General features: G+C 41.2%; 1 protein-coding gene across 1 annotated transcript in view; it reads right to left on the bottom strand.

Annotated features, from left to right (window-relative positions):
• pde8a (phosphodiesterase 8A) overlaps window positions 1-17,227 on the bottom strand; it is a 49,674-nt gene extending 32,447 nt beyond the window's left edge. Inside the window, exon 1 of the mRNA XM_005753031.1 lies at window positions 15,662-17,227. Coding sequence (XP_005753088.1) covers window positions 15,662-15,814 — 153 coding nt within the window. The 5' untranslated portion in view covers window positions 15,815-17,227. The remainder of the gene's footprint in view (window positions 1-15,661) is intronic.
• Between the last annotated feature and the right edge of the window lie 203 nt (window positions 17,228-17,430).

Raw genomic sequence — 17,430 nt, 5'->3', positions numbered from 1 at the left:
GTGTGACTCACATGCAATGTTGAGATTAACAATGCAAGCATCTTGCATTTACTATGCAAATTGTTCAGTTATGTGTTCATGACAGGGCAGAATAAGCTGCCACAGTGAATGAATATAAATTTTACATTAACCGATTTATTTTTTTTTTTTTTTTTTTTTATTCTTCTCTAGCCTGGCTACGAAACTGATGATAGTTCTCACTATTCCTACCTTTGAATGCAAACCAATTTAAGGTCATCCTCCAACTAATAATTAGTATTCATTAATTGGCTCTTGGTGAATTTTAAGAATAAATCTGTTTGCAGGAAAATAAAGAAAAACAGAGAGAAAAAAAGGGTTCAAATTGACATCACAGTGAGATGTAATGCAAGTCAAACCATGCTATTTGGACAAACGGGTAACTATTAAAGATCTTTCCATTAAAAAAAAAAATCATTACTTTAATAGGTTATCATAAACAGATTAATGTAGTTCTTTCAACTGCAAACTGTTTAAAAATCTTAATTACACCATCTTATTTTCCTAAAATAATCAAAATCTCATATTAAGTGATAAGAGATGGTCTCCAACTATCCAAAATAGTGAAGATATCTTTGTGAAATTATGTGCAACTCACAAAGAGCTTTACAAAAAAGTTCCTAAGGACCCCATAAATCTTAAAAACTAGATATCATTTAAGGCTCTGGAAATGAGGTCACTGTTTGAATACCACTGTGTGAGTACCATTAAATTCAAGATTATAAAAAATGAGAAAAAGAGAAATTACAGAAGCTTGTGGTTAAGCTAACAATAGAATTGTACCCTTAGAGTAGATATGTAAATCAAAAACACGACATGATGTTAAAATCACTGGTGGACCAAGTAAATTACATTGATATTCTCATTAAAATGCAAAGTTCTGCTGGGAAATCTTGGATCCTTGGGTTGATATGGATGTTACTTTGACATCAACCTAAATGTTACTGCAGGCCAAGCGCACCCTCCATCTCAGTGGCCTTCCCAGTGGCTGCTCAGTGATCTGCACCACATTAAACCAGAGCTTCAGTGACGTAGCAGCTTATTTGCCTCACAATCTATCACAATTCACAGACTGCAAAACCACAATTTTGCAGAATTTGGGTGATGACCCATTAGATGATCAATACAACAGGGAGATTAGCTGTTCTTGTGAATTGTGGGCAGGTATGACTTCACTGTCTTTTTTGGCCAGACGAGCTAAAGACAACTTAGCAACTACAACTTTTACCCAGCCTCCAAACTCTCAGGATCTTCAAGTACTCAAGGGATAGGCCTGATCCACAGAACCCAAATGAAGCTGCCGATGTCTTGGGTCAGGACCCCAGAGAAACCCTCAAATGATTCTCTCTCAGAGAATACTGCCTTTCCTCACCAACGGTTATTGAATCGTGATTGCTACAAGTCACCAAATATCAACAGAAGAGTTGGATGTCTCGAGACCACTTTTACGTGGTCTTGTCTTGGTCTCGCTGTCTCGGCCTTGCTGTCTCAGATCGACATAGTGGTCAGGAGATTTGGAGCCAGCAGTATGACACACAAAGTAACGTTCCATAATGTGTCCTGCGCAAAAGCATCAGCTCTAAGAGCCGTGCTTAGAGAGTGCTTGGTAGTGAATCAGAAGAGTCGACTCCCATTGAGCGAGAGCCGGCTCCTCACTTAATTTCCTTTCGCTGCTCAGCTCTCACATAGTGGCTCAGCTATGCTCCAATCCCTCCATATTGTGGCCAATCACATGCGAGGATATAGGATAATATCATTATGTGAAAAACAGAGAGGGTAAGAGACGCAACAGTCAAGTGGAGCGTGCGTCTGTCCTCTCAGTAAGTGAGTAGTAGAGTAGTAGTAGACAGCGGTGAGGAGGGCTGTGCGAGTGCATCGCAAAAACACATAAATATGCCTGACATCCGCAAACGAAGCAGCATCTGGCTGCAGTTTAAAGACTTTTTTTGTCTCGGTCTCGTCTCGACTTTGGTCTTGGTCTTGTTCTTGATACCCTCTGGTCTTGGTATTGTCTTGGTTTAGGCGGTCTTGACTACAAGTCTAATCGACAGTAATCCACAGCTCTGGTCACCACATCACTGTCAGAGTCGACAATTATGATAACAGCGTATAGTATAACAGGAAGCATATGAGCCAAGGTTGCAACTCTTCTGGATATTAAGGGTGCAGCTTAAGCCTACAAGTGGTCTAATCTATCCTTACATGCTAAATAACCACAAGCAAAGGAAAAACAACTGCTGCCTTCCATTTGAAGCAGAAGCTTTGATTTCCAACTTAGAAAGGTCACACTGTGTCACAAGGGTGTCACAGTGCCCATACAACTGTAAAACCTGGAACCTGTGCTTTTGTGCATGTGTGACTCATTAAATAAGCCATACACAGAAATGACCATTGCATTGGACTGCTAGTGACGGATGAATGTCTCTACCTAGCTAGGAGTAAAATAGATCTTGTATTTCTTGATATTCTGTTTTTACTACTGGAACTGCGTCAGCTCGAGAATGACGTGGCTTCCATCTCTGAATCCGACTCATGATTTAAATGTAATGGAGCATACATGTGGAAGATGGCACCCTGACTCATTGATGAGAAGGGAGATGAATTGACTGATTAGCGATTTCCAAAAAAGCGATATTAAAAACAATGCTATTATGCTTTTCAGACCAAGGGAGGAATGTTTCTAATTCAGCGACACACCTGAAAGACCGGCATCCAGACCTGTTCAAAGAGGTGAAGGAGTTTCAGTTTGACATCACAGTATTATCCTTCCTAAATGTTACCATTTTGTTTGAGACAGCTGACACTGCTGTTGTGAAATCAACTATTTTCTGTAAGTTCAGATGCTAGCAGCTGTTAATGTTATACAAGTGCTTAAACTCACATCATGTAGCTAACCTTATATCTCAAAGGAGCATCAATAGGTTACCCAGCAAGCATCCTCACAATTTAGTCTGCGTCCTGTCAACAAAATATAATGGTTAAGATTTTAAATAAGCGGTCTGCGACCACCATTGTAGTAATTTTTTCATTTACTTAAAATTACTTTCCCATAAATGTTATTATTTTTTAGATTTACATGTTTGAAATGACCCCCTCAGTTTAAAATGATCTAATCCTGTCCATCGTAATACTATTTAATAATAAAGGAGTAAAGTAATAATGGAATTTATAATAAAGTATTTTATGTTTAAGTATGTGAGATAAATCCCTTAGTATTGGGAGGGACAGTCATGTAGTTCTAATGATATTGATACAGACGACTACATTTCTGGTGTTATGACATTCCTCGTGCACACCTCCTACATATTAGGGCCACTCTTCCCATATTTTATGTCAATAATTTGCCATCTAGCATCATATCTGTCAGAGCATCACTTCTGTTATGCAGCAATCACAATACAAAACAGATTTTTTCACACCCCTTCAAATACTCGAAATTTTGTACCCTTGTCCACTTCAGTATTTCCCCCGTTGCTACCATCTTATTAAAAAGTGGTGAAATTATTCAGTTGAATAATTTGACAGGAGAGAGTGAGAATAGCTTTTCTTCCTGATCTGTAGTGTTAGCTAAGGAAGCTAGCAGCAGCTAGATAATTTCTTTGGTACATTTACAGTAAGTAAAGGTAAGTATTTGCTCTGTGGAGGGAATTCATGATGGCAGGAATTTAAAGACTGTGGTCTAAATAAATTCTGAAAATGCTGCTTGACGTCAAGTTTTAAAAACCTGACACCTGAAATGCTTTTCCTGCAGTGTTGTGAATTACTGCTTACACGTGCTGTCCAAAAAAACCTGAAACTTCTAATCACACACGCACACACATTCATTGTTTTTCGAGCGGGTGCTTTCAGAATACACCCTGACCTTTATTCTGTCTGCAGTGAAATCTCTCCTACCTCACCAGATAGTGCGGAAACTCAAGCATACGGGAATGTGCACACAGACACGCACACAAAGGGAAGACACTGAGAAACACACAAGAGACTGAACTTGTCCTGGAATTCAGTCCCAAACGCCTTTGAGTGACGTCTGTGGTTTAAAAATACAGAGTTTGCAGAAAACGGATAGGTTACTGCATCCTTGGTGACCTGTCCCTGTTTCTAACTGGTGTTAGCAAGCAATGCTTCAGATTTCCCAGAACCCACCGGGGTTGTGTGAACTGCTGGTCTAGTGCGATGTCTGTCATTTACAGTGTCTTTGCAAAGTCAAAGTGAATGCTGCATTCCCTCATTTCACGACGTGCCCAGGACTGCCTGCATGCATGCATTCGCTGTATCCATCACAGTTTGTATGTGATCTGTGCAACACAGCGCCAAGGAGAGTAACTGAGGCTTGGCTGAGCAGCAGCTCATTCCGTCAGGCCAAGTGATGAGGGTTGTATGAGGAGCAGAAAAGAGTCGCATTCATGAAACTTGGAGAGAAACACTTCTCATGGATGTTTACTATACTACTGCATGCCAGCAAAGACAGATCACATCGACACAGGTCGACTTTTATGCATCTCCTGTGGCTGGATTTTTCTAAATATGTCCATTTTCCAATCATGTTCCATCATTTCAAATCGCCCGAATACACGTAAGTTCAAAGTGTGCTCACACTATAACCACACACCATCTGTTTTTTTTAGGATCCTACAGAACCACAAGCACAATCCAACTTAAAAAAGTTCTGATCTTTAAAGGCAGCATCGACAAACTAAAGAGGAGAAAGTGTATAAGATCAAAGAGTGAACGTGGTCATTTATTTATATAGGAGATATTTAAAAATAATAATAATTTTTTTTAAAAACAAAACAAAACTTGAGTACTTGAAATATTTCAGGTTGTAAAACACCATATCTCACACAATGGCATATTTGATTACACCTTCCCTGCCTCATAAATAACTGCTTCTTTCAAACTGCACAACTCCTGTTAATTTTTTCCAAACATGTTAAATATTGTGTTTTTGTACATCTACCACCAGTGCGTGACAATTAATTAAAGACAGACCCACAAGAAGCTGAGCACTTTCTCCTGCGTTCACCTTCAAGGTATTTCTGTCCTTATCCAGATTACCATGAAATCCCTGTAAGACCTGGTCAATCCTAAGCTATCCAGGGCTCTGGGGCAACCAAAACCTCCCCTTCTTCCAGTGGCCTACTTCAACACTAGTACAACTACACCGCAGGCCTATTTTACCTTCCCTTATGTTCACATCTACTCTTCCTAAATAACCCCTCAATTTTATTACACGTTCTTCCTTTCACCCCCACTATCATTTATCAACTGTAAATCCTCTACTTACAGCACCTGTCATCAGTGTGTTATCTTTACTGTGAACCATGTGTGACTATTGATCAGGTGTGTGTTATTTTTATTCCTCCCTCTCAGTCCAGGTAAAGCCAAAGGCCAGTGAAGCAGAAGGACAGTCTAAGTTGGACGCTGCCCGGTCCAGCGACACTACAGCGTGCTGTAATCTTATCGGGAACCTTTCCATAGCAGTCAGCCCCCCCTCCTTCTGAGTCCAGCCAAATACATGACAACAAGTCCAAACAACAGGCACCACAAATAAGAATCGGGAATCATTAGTGTACAGTAACTTTCGTGCCAGATCCATACCCAACAGTGCAATCTTAATTACCACACCGGCCCCATGGCCTAAAGAGCGGATTAGAATTTGAAAAAAAAAATGCACTCCTGCTCCGTCTGTAACTCTGCCTGACTCTAGCCCTCCAAAACAGCTTATATGTTAGTAAAAATATCAGAAGTGGTTCTCGTGGGCTCCTCAGATAGCTGGGAGAGCATTAGATAATCACCAGACCCCCCTCCGTCTTCTTCGCCTGCTAAAACAGGACCACTGATGTCACTGTTGCATGAGGGATTAGTGAGCGACACGGGCTGGGGCTTGGCACACAAACTATACTGGAATCACAGACAAACATACACACAGAGACACGAAACGCTGAATAAGGATGACTGCATGCCAACAGAAACATTAAAGTGAGTTTGTAAGAAACACAAAGACATGCGGCCCAGTGTACCCTTAGAAAATATGCAAATACAGAAATGGGGAAAAAAGTTTAACTAGACCGACAGCAACTTCCCGTCTGAAGAAAACTAATATTGTTATTGAATTATTTTAGAAATCACGTTTCCCTTTGTGCATATTTTAATTACCACTGTAAGGACCATTAAAAGAAGCTTTACTCCTAATAAAAGTCTAAATTATTTGAGTTTCACGCAGGGGCGTAATTTCCAGGGGGGTTAGAGGGGTTATGACCCCCTCAATAATCAGACCCAACCAATATAACCCCCCCAATAAAATTATGAATTATCTTGCATAAATAGGCTGTTGATTTTCTTTACTCATTTCAGGTATTACCAGCAAAATAGTTGCATGTTTAACCTGTTAGCAGTCGGACGTACCGCCCACGGTACATTGGATGGTTTAGGGGACTAATTGGACTGCTAAGGGGTTAATCATCTGGGAATTTATCTAGATTTATTTATTTATTTATTTAGACAGAGATATTGACCCCCCCCCCCATGTTTAGTACAAAGTTACACTGATGGTTTTATGACCACATCCCTGGAAACACTTTCAACTGGTTAATTCTCAAAATTCAGACCTAATCAGTTCTGGTGGATGTCAGATATTTCACTGGTGGTATTTAAATTATAAGCATAACTACATGTAGCCATAACCTTTCAGCTGCTTGTATCACTGAAACCTGAGCAGGTTTTTTTCTTCTTGCGTACTAACGCTGGCGTTTCAACTGCTTTCTTTAGGAGGACATTATAAAAGGAAAGATTTTAAAATGTTTATACTTACATACACTCAATACTGATTTAAATGGAGAACTGGAGATTGCAATTTAATCTCCAGCATGTCATGATGTCATTTACATTTAGAGAGGATTTAGTACATCTAATGCACCCTTTTCCATCTTGAAAGTGCATTCTGCACAAAACCCATTTCACCTCATCCAATATTACTGGTAAATAAATAAATAAATTTATTTGCAAATGCATCGTATCATTAAACAGAAACTGTTTAAGACAACACATGTGTACAGAGAAAATTCTTTCTAGCGATTAGCAGGTATTTCTAGGGCTTGCCATTTTCCTACGCACCCAAGATGCCTGATAGTAGGTAATGAGTGATGTGACGCAATATTGTTAGGTAACCAGTCAAAAAGGTGACACAAAATCTCTCTTAACTTTATGTGACTGATTATTCTTTCCTACACGTTAAGCAGAAATTGGTTTCTTGTACACAGATTGTTGCCACTTAAGGTAGAAAGGCAGCCTTGCAGCTCTTCAACCTTCCTGACTTTGTTGAAGCAGAAATATCTAGAACAATATTTCACAACTATAAGCAGCTGTTCTTGTTGCAATGCACACAGTAATACAGGCAGTCTGTGGAGGAATGTCATTAGGCAGGTGCAACAGGTATGATAAATAGCACGGGTTCTCGTGAACGTCACGCAGGAATGTTTCACTTGTGTCACTTCTATTAGAACCATGCAAACATGCTCCACTGTCATCAATGACTTTATTAGGGTGTGTCCTTTCATAGTTTCCACTGAATCATTTTCTACTCTCCTAAAGTGTCCAACAGGCAGTCTTAGAGGTAGTGTTTCAGTGACTGTTTTCAAACGCTGTTTTTATGAAACCGAACTGGTATGCGCCTGGAGTAATACAGTCTATCTTGAATCAACCTTATCACCTCAAAGCAAAATAATATGAAGCATAAAACCACTGTCAAGTGTTCTAGCAAAGGTTGTGCCAAAGTGTCCTTCTCTGACATGCAAAATTAGATCAACTCGATAGGAGAATCAGAATGGAAAAATTACTTTAATATTTGGGTATATTCATCTTGACCTTTAGGAAGAAAAGGCAGTTTTGACATATCAAAGTTTCCACAACTTAAACTTGAATTTCTCTGGGGTGGGGGTGTTACGGTGGAGCTAACCAATAGTGACTGGCTCACTCCATGTTTTTGAAACTTAGCTACAAATTTTATTTGCATGTCACGGTCGAACGGTTTGGATTACTACAGCTCTGTTACAATCAAGTAAGACTTTGACGGGATCAGTTAGTCAAAAGAGGGTGCGCTGATTTGAACTTGCCTATAAAAATCAAAAAGTTAGTCGGGCGTTCTGACTGAATTTCTGCACCAGCCTACATGTGTTGTTACAAGCACGCAATGGACACTGCAAAAACAATGTGCACCATCTACACTCCGCCCCACCGACACTGTTAGGGCTATTTCAACTGAGGGTACAGTGCATCTCAAGAGCAAAAGACAGAATAGACTCCAGAGAGCTCTGCATCAGAGTTAATGTCCCTTTAAACAAAGGAGGAGGAGAGCAGCGCTACTTTAATGGGGTGCACAGCAGGTGAATGAGTGTCTTGTGTGTTTACAATAAGCTGAAGGCCTTTTTGCCTTAAAGCTAGTCAGCTCAGCAATTATTTAGTGAAAAAAGGCAGCAGAAAGAAATCAGTGCCTCTGGAGCACTTTGATTGTAAAATTATTTTTATATCAATTGCCAGGTTTTTGCAATAAAATACCCATCAGGTTTACAATTCAACACTAAATCTAATAATTTTTGGTGCTTTGTATATCCTTCCCCAGAAGGAAACCTTCCAACAGGCAACATTCCTTCAGTTTCTTCAGTATATTCTGGCAGCGAAGACAGCGGTGTGATGAAGCGTGAAAATGTCCAAAGTACTCCAGTAACCAGTTGCTATTAACATGGCTGTTAGCTTTGTTAAGATGATGTGCTGTGTGTGGTTACATCAGGACACAATCACTACGAAGGGCTCCATTCCAGAGCAGATTCACTCCTGTGGACACGGACGCTGTCCAAGACTGATGACACTGGGGTGAACTTTTCCTTTGGAAGAACAATGATGCTGTGTTTTTACACTATGTGCTTTTCATAATCGCTCATAGGTGTGGGAGTGGGACTTCAAGAGATTAATGTGTAATATAGAGGGTCACATGTGACAGTAGTGTAGTATCCTAAACATTCATTCACATGAAGAAAAAAAACCAAAAAAAAGGTGGTCTAAGCAGAAAATGGTGATAATACTACCAAGCCAACAAATAAACTAGGCAAGATAAGGTTAAAGAAGAGAGATGGCGCAGAACCTTAAATATACAGAAGAGCATTTCTAATACTGTGACTCTTTAAGGAATCTTTATGGACTAGCTGTTGATGGCTATAATCAGTCCTCTCACAAACAGCTATTTAGTCTAACATAACATAAAGACAGGCTCTAGCCAGAAGTAGCCCGTCTTCTGGCCGCCCCTCTAAAGCTCAACAGTTAACATGTTGCATTTCAAATAAATGGTAAAGTTGTGTCAATGATCAAAGCCAAGAAATACTCCATCACACAGTCCACAGAACCACAGCTCACAGGTTTGACCCTTTGGTTTTGAATCAAATAAGCAAACAGCGTATAATGTGTTAATTTGTAACCTTTAAGGGCGCCGCTAGAGGTTTCTAAAGTGTCAAACCTGTCCTTTAAATCCTTGTAAATGGTTTTCTGTTTGAAAATGTGTCACAAGTTAAAATGCAGCACTCCAATCATTAGGCTCACGTTTGCCACAACATGCAGAAACTATTTCACCTGCCCTGCCATGCCTCAGTGAGGACGAGCATAGATACTTTGTGCATTCAGTATACTGCTATTTTATGTACAGGCGGGAGTGTACTTCACTGAGAATATCACATTATTGTGATTTTTAACATTTTGCAATAACGTATACTGTAGTTGGTCATTATCAGTTTTATCCAATAAGATAACATTATCTCACTTCTGCTTTTTTTTTTTGTCTGTGCTGCAAAATTAAATTGCCAGGCATATTAACATTGTCGCTAAATCCTGATGGAACTTCTGCCACATGACAAAGTCAGTCTGCTAGCAGTCGGATATCAGTCTGCAACTGAATGGGGTCAAATTGGTGATTTGCAGTGTAAATGGTCAGAAATCTTCCATTTATTGCCCATCTACATAGACAAAAATTTACAAAGAGAAATTTAGCAGAAATTCAAATTGAACTATCATATTTGTGCTCAGCAGCCTTCCTGTTCAATAAAAATATATCCAGAAGACAACCATCCTCTCGAGTTGTGCTCACTGATAAAAACTGATTCTGATGGAAGGATGTTGGAAACCTGCCTGCATTTAAAAATTAAACAACAATTATTTGCACACCTTCAACAATCTCTCTGAGAGTGACTGCAGTCAGTCCAAGTCAGATTGCAACTGTTTTGCAGAAAGGTTGCCTCATACCAGGCCAGATGAGCAATAGCCTTGGACTCAAAAGCAGTCATGAGTGCACAACACCCTCAATCTGCGGACAACTATGGTTGCGGAATGTGAAAAAAAAAAATTCAACGCAATAAACAGACAGTCACCGATTTTTTTTTTTTTGTAGATGCAAACAGGCTGCTGTCCCATTTCTACTCGTGTGATGGAGCCGTTAACTTTCTCTGAGTTAGGAAGTAGTTTTGTCAAGCTAAGTGTTTCCAGTGTTGGATAGTTTTTCGACAGAGCCGATTTGATCAAAATTTGCTCGGCTAACAACATCTCAGGATGATGACACATAAGATAAGCCCTGTTGTTCATAGTATTCCCAGAGTATTTTAATTTCCTTAATAAATATCTATATTTGATTTACGTGTATCAATGTGATATTGCCACGCAAAATATACTGCATCAATTTGTTTCCCCACACCCTTGTCTGACCGTGCAATTATTGCCAAATAACTTGGATTCTGGTATGCTGCACTACGAATATTGGAAAGTTAAGTGTGAAGTGAAAAAGAAATGATGATGCCTCATTCTGCTCCATCCCCACGAATAAATATGATCGACCGATCAGGACAAGTGACATCAGTGATAGTTGACACCAAAGCAATCCTAAAATAATCTGTTTCCAGCCCAGCCAGGCCTAAAAGTCGGAATGCTTGGAGAACAAGTGGCGTCACTGCATAGCCCGAGCAGATGCTCAGACCTTAGAAAGCCCAGAAGCTGGGAGAGGCGCATTCAAGGAAGAGCATGAAAGGCCACCAGCGGACCAGGGCCCACTCACAGCTACATTCCTGTGAGCTCCTGGAAGAGCGAACAGAGAGCGCTGCAGCAACATAAACACTTGTAGCGCCTCGTTTTGGAAGAATACCATTTCAGTAATCTCATGAAACTGTCACATGCCGACCTTATGATACTAAATTCTAAACCTGGAGGGGGAGCAGAACAAGCTTTGAATGTGGCCTTGCTTGTTAAGACCAGTTTAAAAAAAACAACAACAACAAAACAAGAAAAACAATGGGAGGGTCTGTTTCACAAGTACACGTAACCCGGTATACACCCCACAAGTAAGGAAGTCCTGTGAGATGAAGAGACCCACTGTAGCTACACCTAAGGTGACAAAGAGATTTATCATTTTATCTTAATTTAATTTAACACTCAGGGTGACACTATATGAAGTGTTGTGAGCTGCTTAATGTTCAAGAACAGAGTGGTTGTGGGAATTAAAATGTATGAATACTGTAGTACATTTGGCCCTGAACTCTTGGATATCTAAAGCTATGCAAACATGGTTGATAAGCACTAGAGCGCCCTATATATCAACCAGAGGAGTGTGGTTGTGCCATGTGCCCCATCTTGCCTCCTCTGAGCTCGTTCTGTGCTCATGTGCTAGTGGAGATAAATGACATAGCAAAAAAAACAACAACAACAAAAAAAAAAAAATCCCCCCCCTTGCTGCCCCCTTACTGCCCTTGCAGGCACTCCAGACAGGAAGGGAAACACAGGGACACTGCAGCTGACATTTTGTTTGAATAAAAGATAAAATAAACTTATTAAAGAAGCTTGCAATTTTCCTTTTTCATGCCAAAGTTTAAAAGAAAAATTACTGCAGAAAAAGAAACGTTAGCTTGACATGTGGGGGAAATACATATGCGTCCTCGCCTGCCAAGAGCTCAGTTTCATATCGGTCAGTTAAATGTGAAACTACGGTCACAGGCTGGTTGGCTTATCTTGACACAGGGACTGGAAACAGGGAGAAACTGCTCATCCAACTCTGTCCAGATGTAACCAAACCCATTTACCAGCACCTCTAAATCTAACTGATCACCGAGTTTGTTTTGTTTTTGTTTGTTTAAATAATGCTTTATAGCACAGGAACTTTGCCCCAGTGGGATTCAAACGGCCAGCTGTGGCAGCACGCCAGGGGGGAGTGCCATGGTCTGGGCTATAAAAGACCACTGTACATATACGCATGACATCTTTGATAGACACGGATAAACACAATCCATCATTTGATCCATACAGCAGCTGTAAAGACAAAGAAAACAGCGTGAATGCTGAAGTCAACTGAACATAGATGCTTCTGAGGCTGCTCAGAGGGAGACCAGCAACTATTGTGCATTCAGTCGTGTGCGATTGTGGCAATGAAGGCAGTCAGAGAGAATTTGAAGAGTATCACCTAAGAAGTAAAAGGTATATAATTTAAAAAAAAAAAAAAAAAAAAGGTCCATGTCTGATAGCCAAAATGAAAGACAGAGAGAAGGAGCCCATATCAGTCTCTTTCCTCTCAGGCAGCAGAAAAAGCACAGTGGATTAATTCATCACCATGCGAAGCCTTTGCCCTCCTCTGGAATAAATTACCCAATGACTCTCAACTTGGACTAAACACACACAAACTTGGCCATAGAGAGCTCGCACGGAAACGACAGGAGCGAATACTGACAAATGCAGACAGTGTGCTCAGGTCGGCGGTGGATCAGGTTGGTGTTTCAGATAAGCAGCAGTTAAATGTTTCTCAGCCGACAGGAAAGAAAACCTCATGTGCCCGGTCGCCCGCGGGGATGGGAGGGTTAAATGACGAGGGGGGAGTCTGAGGTATAGCCTGAGTGATACCACTTATGCTAATGCACGCAGAGGCTGGAATCAGGCAGTAAGCAAGATGGCATTGCTTTCCACACACTTGTAAGCTTAGCACCCTTTACTGCCCTTTTTCATTCATACTAAGAGGTAACCGTGAAGCTGATTTTACATTTGCTGATCTGGGAGTGGGGGCTACTTGATTTCCTTGTGTGGGGGGCAATCAGACTGGAAAAATCAAGGCCAGATAAATGATGTTGTGTTTGGCTAAGGCCTCTCTTTCTCTCTGTTTAGGCCAACACACACACACACACACACACACAAAGCCTACTATCACAGGACCTTGTACTTGAGCCTTATCATCACTAGAGCAGCCCAGATGGTAACGTACCCTTGACAATAACTCACATCACACTCCCAAACTTCTATTGAGTCCTTCTCACGCTGTAGATGCCTGCACATGTTCTGATCCTGCCTCCCTCACTCATATGTAGATATAAAACAAAGTAAGCAGAGGTACAGCGCAGATTTCACATTTGCCTAACACAGTTTTGCAATGAGCTAAACGTGTACACTGCTGTACTTACTGCCAGTTGTGTGTTTATTTGAAAGAATATTATTATCCTTCAGGGCACGAATGCGTGTGTTCTGTTCAGAATCACAGTGATTCAAAGCCGAAGCCCAGAACATATAATAATAAAACAGAAGAAGTATTTGACATTAAATTGTAGTGATTTATATGTCAATCCAATGTACTTATAAAAAAATAAATAAAATAGGGCTGTGTCACATGAAATGATATGAAACATTCATCATCTCAGGGATCTATTTTACAGTGTAAATGCTTTCTTGCTCATTAGGTCTATTCTTCCAAATATCTTCTGAATGAAATGCAAGAAATGAGTGCTTTTCAATGATATTGCCTGAAAAACTGCTTTATTAAATCAAAGTGCTGCTTATTGATCTTTTTTTTTTTAAGAGACCCCCCCCCAAAAAAAAGCTACAACAACCAGAAGTGGTGTGGATTCCCGAGGCTTGAATGCATCATGGCGAGCTAACGCATGTGTGGTTCTTAATGAAAAGCAACCGTAAAAATACTTTTTCTGTCCATTGTGGTAAAAATAAATCCGGCCGCTCACTCAGAAAATGCGCGGCGGATCTCGGCAATGACACCTTACAGAGCAGGAATTAACATTTCCAGCACAAGAAGATTTGTATACCATTAGTCTAACTCAATCAGGGAACTAATTCAATCAGAGTCACAGTGGGCGTTTTGACGTGGGGGCATCTGTCACACAGACTTCTCACTGCATCCTGGGGTGACATTTGGCCACAAAATTCAGCTTGACAGAGGCCCTCAGATAGCCCGCGGCCTGTCGGACAAGCACACACTTTCCCATAAACACACAGATACACTGCTGCACTACTAAATTCACAACATCCCACCTTCTTCTTCTTCTTTAAACCAACGCTTTGTGCTTACAGACGCCTGCAGATCTACACCAAAACAATACAGTACAGCCCAGCTTTGACTGCATCATAAATGTGCCACCAATGGACTCTTCAGAGACACGATGACAGCTCCCACCTCTATATTGCTCAAGTTTTTATGCTGACGAGATTACGCTTTTAACCAGCACAAAAACATAAAAAAAAATGGATCTTTATGTTTCAGTTTGCTGCAGATAGTTACACCTATCTGACCCCAAAACGCACGTCTTAATCTGAATAACAGAAATTGTTATGTGCATGTGTAATCTCTTACACAACAAAAAGGCCAAAAACAATCATCCTGATTAGAAACACCTATTTAGTCCCTGAGTGGAAGCAGGCACGGCCTGTTTTGTTATATTTAGTGTAATTATTATTGGTCCAATACACAAATGGGACTGTTACTTTTTTTTGCCAGTGATGAAGCACTTTCAATGAGAGACTTTCTGGTGTAATCCTACCGCCATCCTTCTCATTACCCACTTTCCCCACTTGTAGCGCAAAGATCCCTCTGCACGGTCAAAGTGGGTACTGATAGCTGTTTGTGTAGGTTTTTGTGCATGAAGTTTAGACAGCAATAAGATTTCGCAAGAGAGGACATCCTACTGAAAAGCATAACTGGTGGAAAGGTGAAACAGAGGCCAGAGCTAAGTCAGCTGAAAACAGCTGAAAGAAGCACGTTTGACAACACATGTTGCTGCCTTGTGCGTAGATTTTTTAGATCTGTCAAGTCCAGCACTTCACAGAGTAGATATTTAAGGACTCACACACACACACACACACACACACACACACACACACACACACAAAAGAGTGCAACAAATATTTGCGTCATCCTGAAACCTCAAAGAGAACAACACCTCAGGGTAGCGCGAAGGGCTTTCGACCCTATGACCTTCCACTGAGCGTGACCTATTTCCTCTGAATTCAGAAAAGCAGCAAAATTGCAATGCCCTGCATGGAAATGTGTATTTGCAACAGGTCATATATTGTAGTGACTGTGCCTGTTGGTCTGAAGAGTCAGATTTCTAATGGCTTTGGAGTCATCCCCTCTCCCGTCTCCATGGATTTGTGTGTATTCCTTCTTTAATATTTCTATTCAATAACCTTTTTTAAGTAAATAGACTGTAGTTTATAGAGCAGAGGTTTTTTGTTGAACAGCTTTAGACATGCATATACACAAGCAACTGACTCTCTCACACACATAGATACACACATGCATACATAGTGGATCTGTGTCTGTGTAAATGTAAATGAATGTAGAGTTCCTCACCTTGCAGCTAGGGGGTTTTAGGGGTAGTCCAGAGGCAGGATTTCCTTGATGCTGAGTGGTATTAGTCTGCTGGGGTGAGTGGGAATCCTCGGACTCTTTTCCACTGTGGTAGACCACCCTATCAGAGATATGAATACTTGAAGCACAGCCCATGCTTCAACCCACTTCAACCTTTTTTTTTTTCCTTTTTGCGCAAGTGCTTTACTTTGAGGCTACAAGAGTGTCAGTCGCCCTCTTTTTGTAATCTTAAAGTCCACTCTTCCTCCTAAGGTTCATACTTTTTCTTTGTTGTTTAAATATAGGCTACATATATATAAATATATATGTAAATATCATCTAGGCCACAGCAAAGCCGGTTCTGCAATTGCTCTAACACAAGGCATGAATAATATATTTTTCTAACCCCCACCCCCGACCAGGAAGCTGATTTCCTCCCTCTGTTTTTCACATGAAGTTAATTGGAGAGCTTCAATCAAAGCAGCTGTCTTGTCCTCGAAAACTTGGATTCCGTTATTCTTCCGCTGCTGAGATCCCCATGGACGATTTATTTTATTTTTTATTATTATTATCCCTCACTCCGGCTCCTCTTCTCGCCTTCCTCGTACCACATCATCATTTTCTCTTTTCTCATTTTTCTCTCCCCCCCCCTCCCCCCCCTTCAACTTCAGTGTTATCAAGTAGGCCTAAGACACACCATGCAGTTCCCCCCTCCCCGGCCAGCTTTCATGCAATAGTTTTATCCATTTTTTGCGGCCAAGGTTTCATGTGTAGTCGTCCTCCACCACCTCGGAGCCATCAAAAACGATGCCTTCTCTCTCTCTCCCCCCCCTGTCCTCTCCTCTCCTTCTCTTCAACAATCCGGTTGCCCACTTCAGCTCAAGACACGGGCCCATAAACCGGTTCTCACGACACTTTGCTCCAGTCCTGAGCGGTTCATCATCAACAGGCTGAAATATTCACACTGCAGAGCGTTATTCTGGCCAGTGGCTCCGGTGTCAAACAAGCTTCGTGAAGCATACTGCCCGATACAACACTCCATTTATCAGCCCCAAATCACCAATTTTAGGACGCGGAGAAATCTTGGTGGATGGCTCGCAATCTCCATTCAGGCATCCGCTGGCCGGCTGAGGATGATCCGACTGATATAAGAGCTCCAAACCCGGGTGCAGTAAAGAGTGTTAGCAGGCTCCGCGATTTTCTGTCATTCTGGAGGAGGAGGGAGAGAAGAAAAAGGATGTAAAGGCTGTCAGAGAGTAATGTTGTGAGGTACCACCTCTGGAGAATGCGATCGCTCTGAGAGAGAGACACAGAGAGGGAGAGAGAGAGAAAAAAAATCTTCCCCCCCCCCCAAAAAAAAAAAAAAGGACCGCTCCGTGTCCACAAGTTTCAGATCCGAAATCGGGCACGGCAGGATTATTTGAGGTTGTCGAGAGCGGAAGTAAGGCAAGATCGAGCTACATAATGCTGATTTAATGTTTGTCTTTTCTCTGCCTTTTCTGGCGTTTGCCCTTCCAATTCTTCAGCACTGCTTGACAGCGGCACATCCAATAAAAGCACCCGCAAGGATTGACCTACAGCCTTTACTGACGTTAATGCAAATGAGCTGCGCGCAGCCAATCAGAGGCGCGCTCGGCGCCGCTGGGCGGTCCTCTGCTTTCTGTGGGAACTTTGAAAAGAGGAAAAAAGAGCCCTGGCCAACCAACGCTGAGCTGGCTGCAGGTAGCCTTACCTTTATTTATTTATTTATTTCATTTCTTTATTCAAAGCAC

This window comes from Pundamilia nyererei, unplaced genomic scaffold (assembly GCF_000239375.1).
Source record: "Pundamilia nyererei isolate P.nyererei 1_Seehausen unplaced genomic scaffold, PunNye1.0 scaffold00395, whole genome shotgun sequence".
NCBI classification, from domain to species: domain Eukaryota; kingdom Metazoa; phylum Chordata; class Actinopteri; order Cichliformes; family Cichlidae; genus Pundamilia; species Pundamilia nyererei.
The sequence above is the reverse complement of the archived record's forward strand: the minus strand, read 5'-3'. Positions and strand labels throughout refer to the sequence as shown.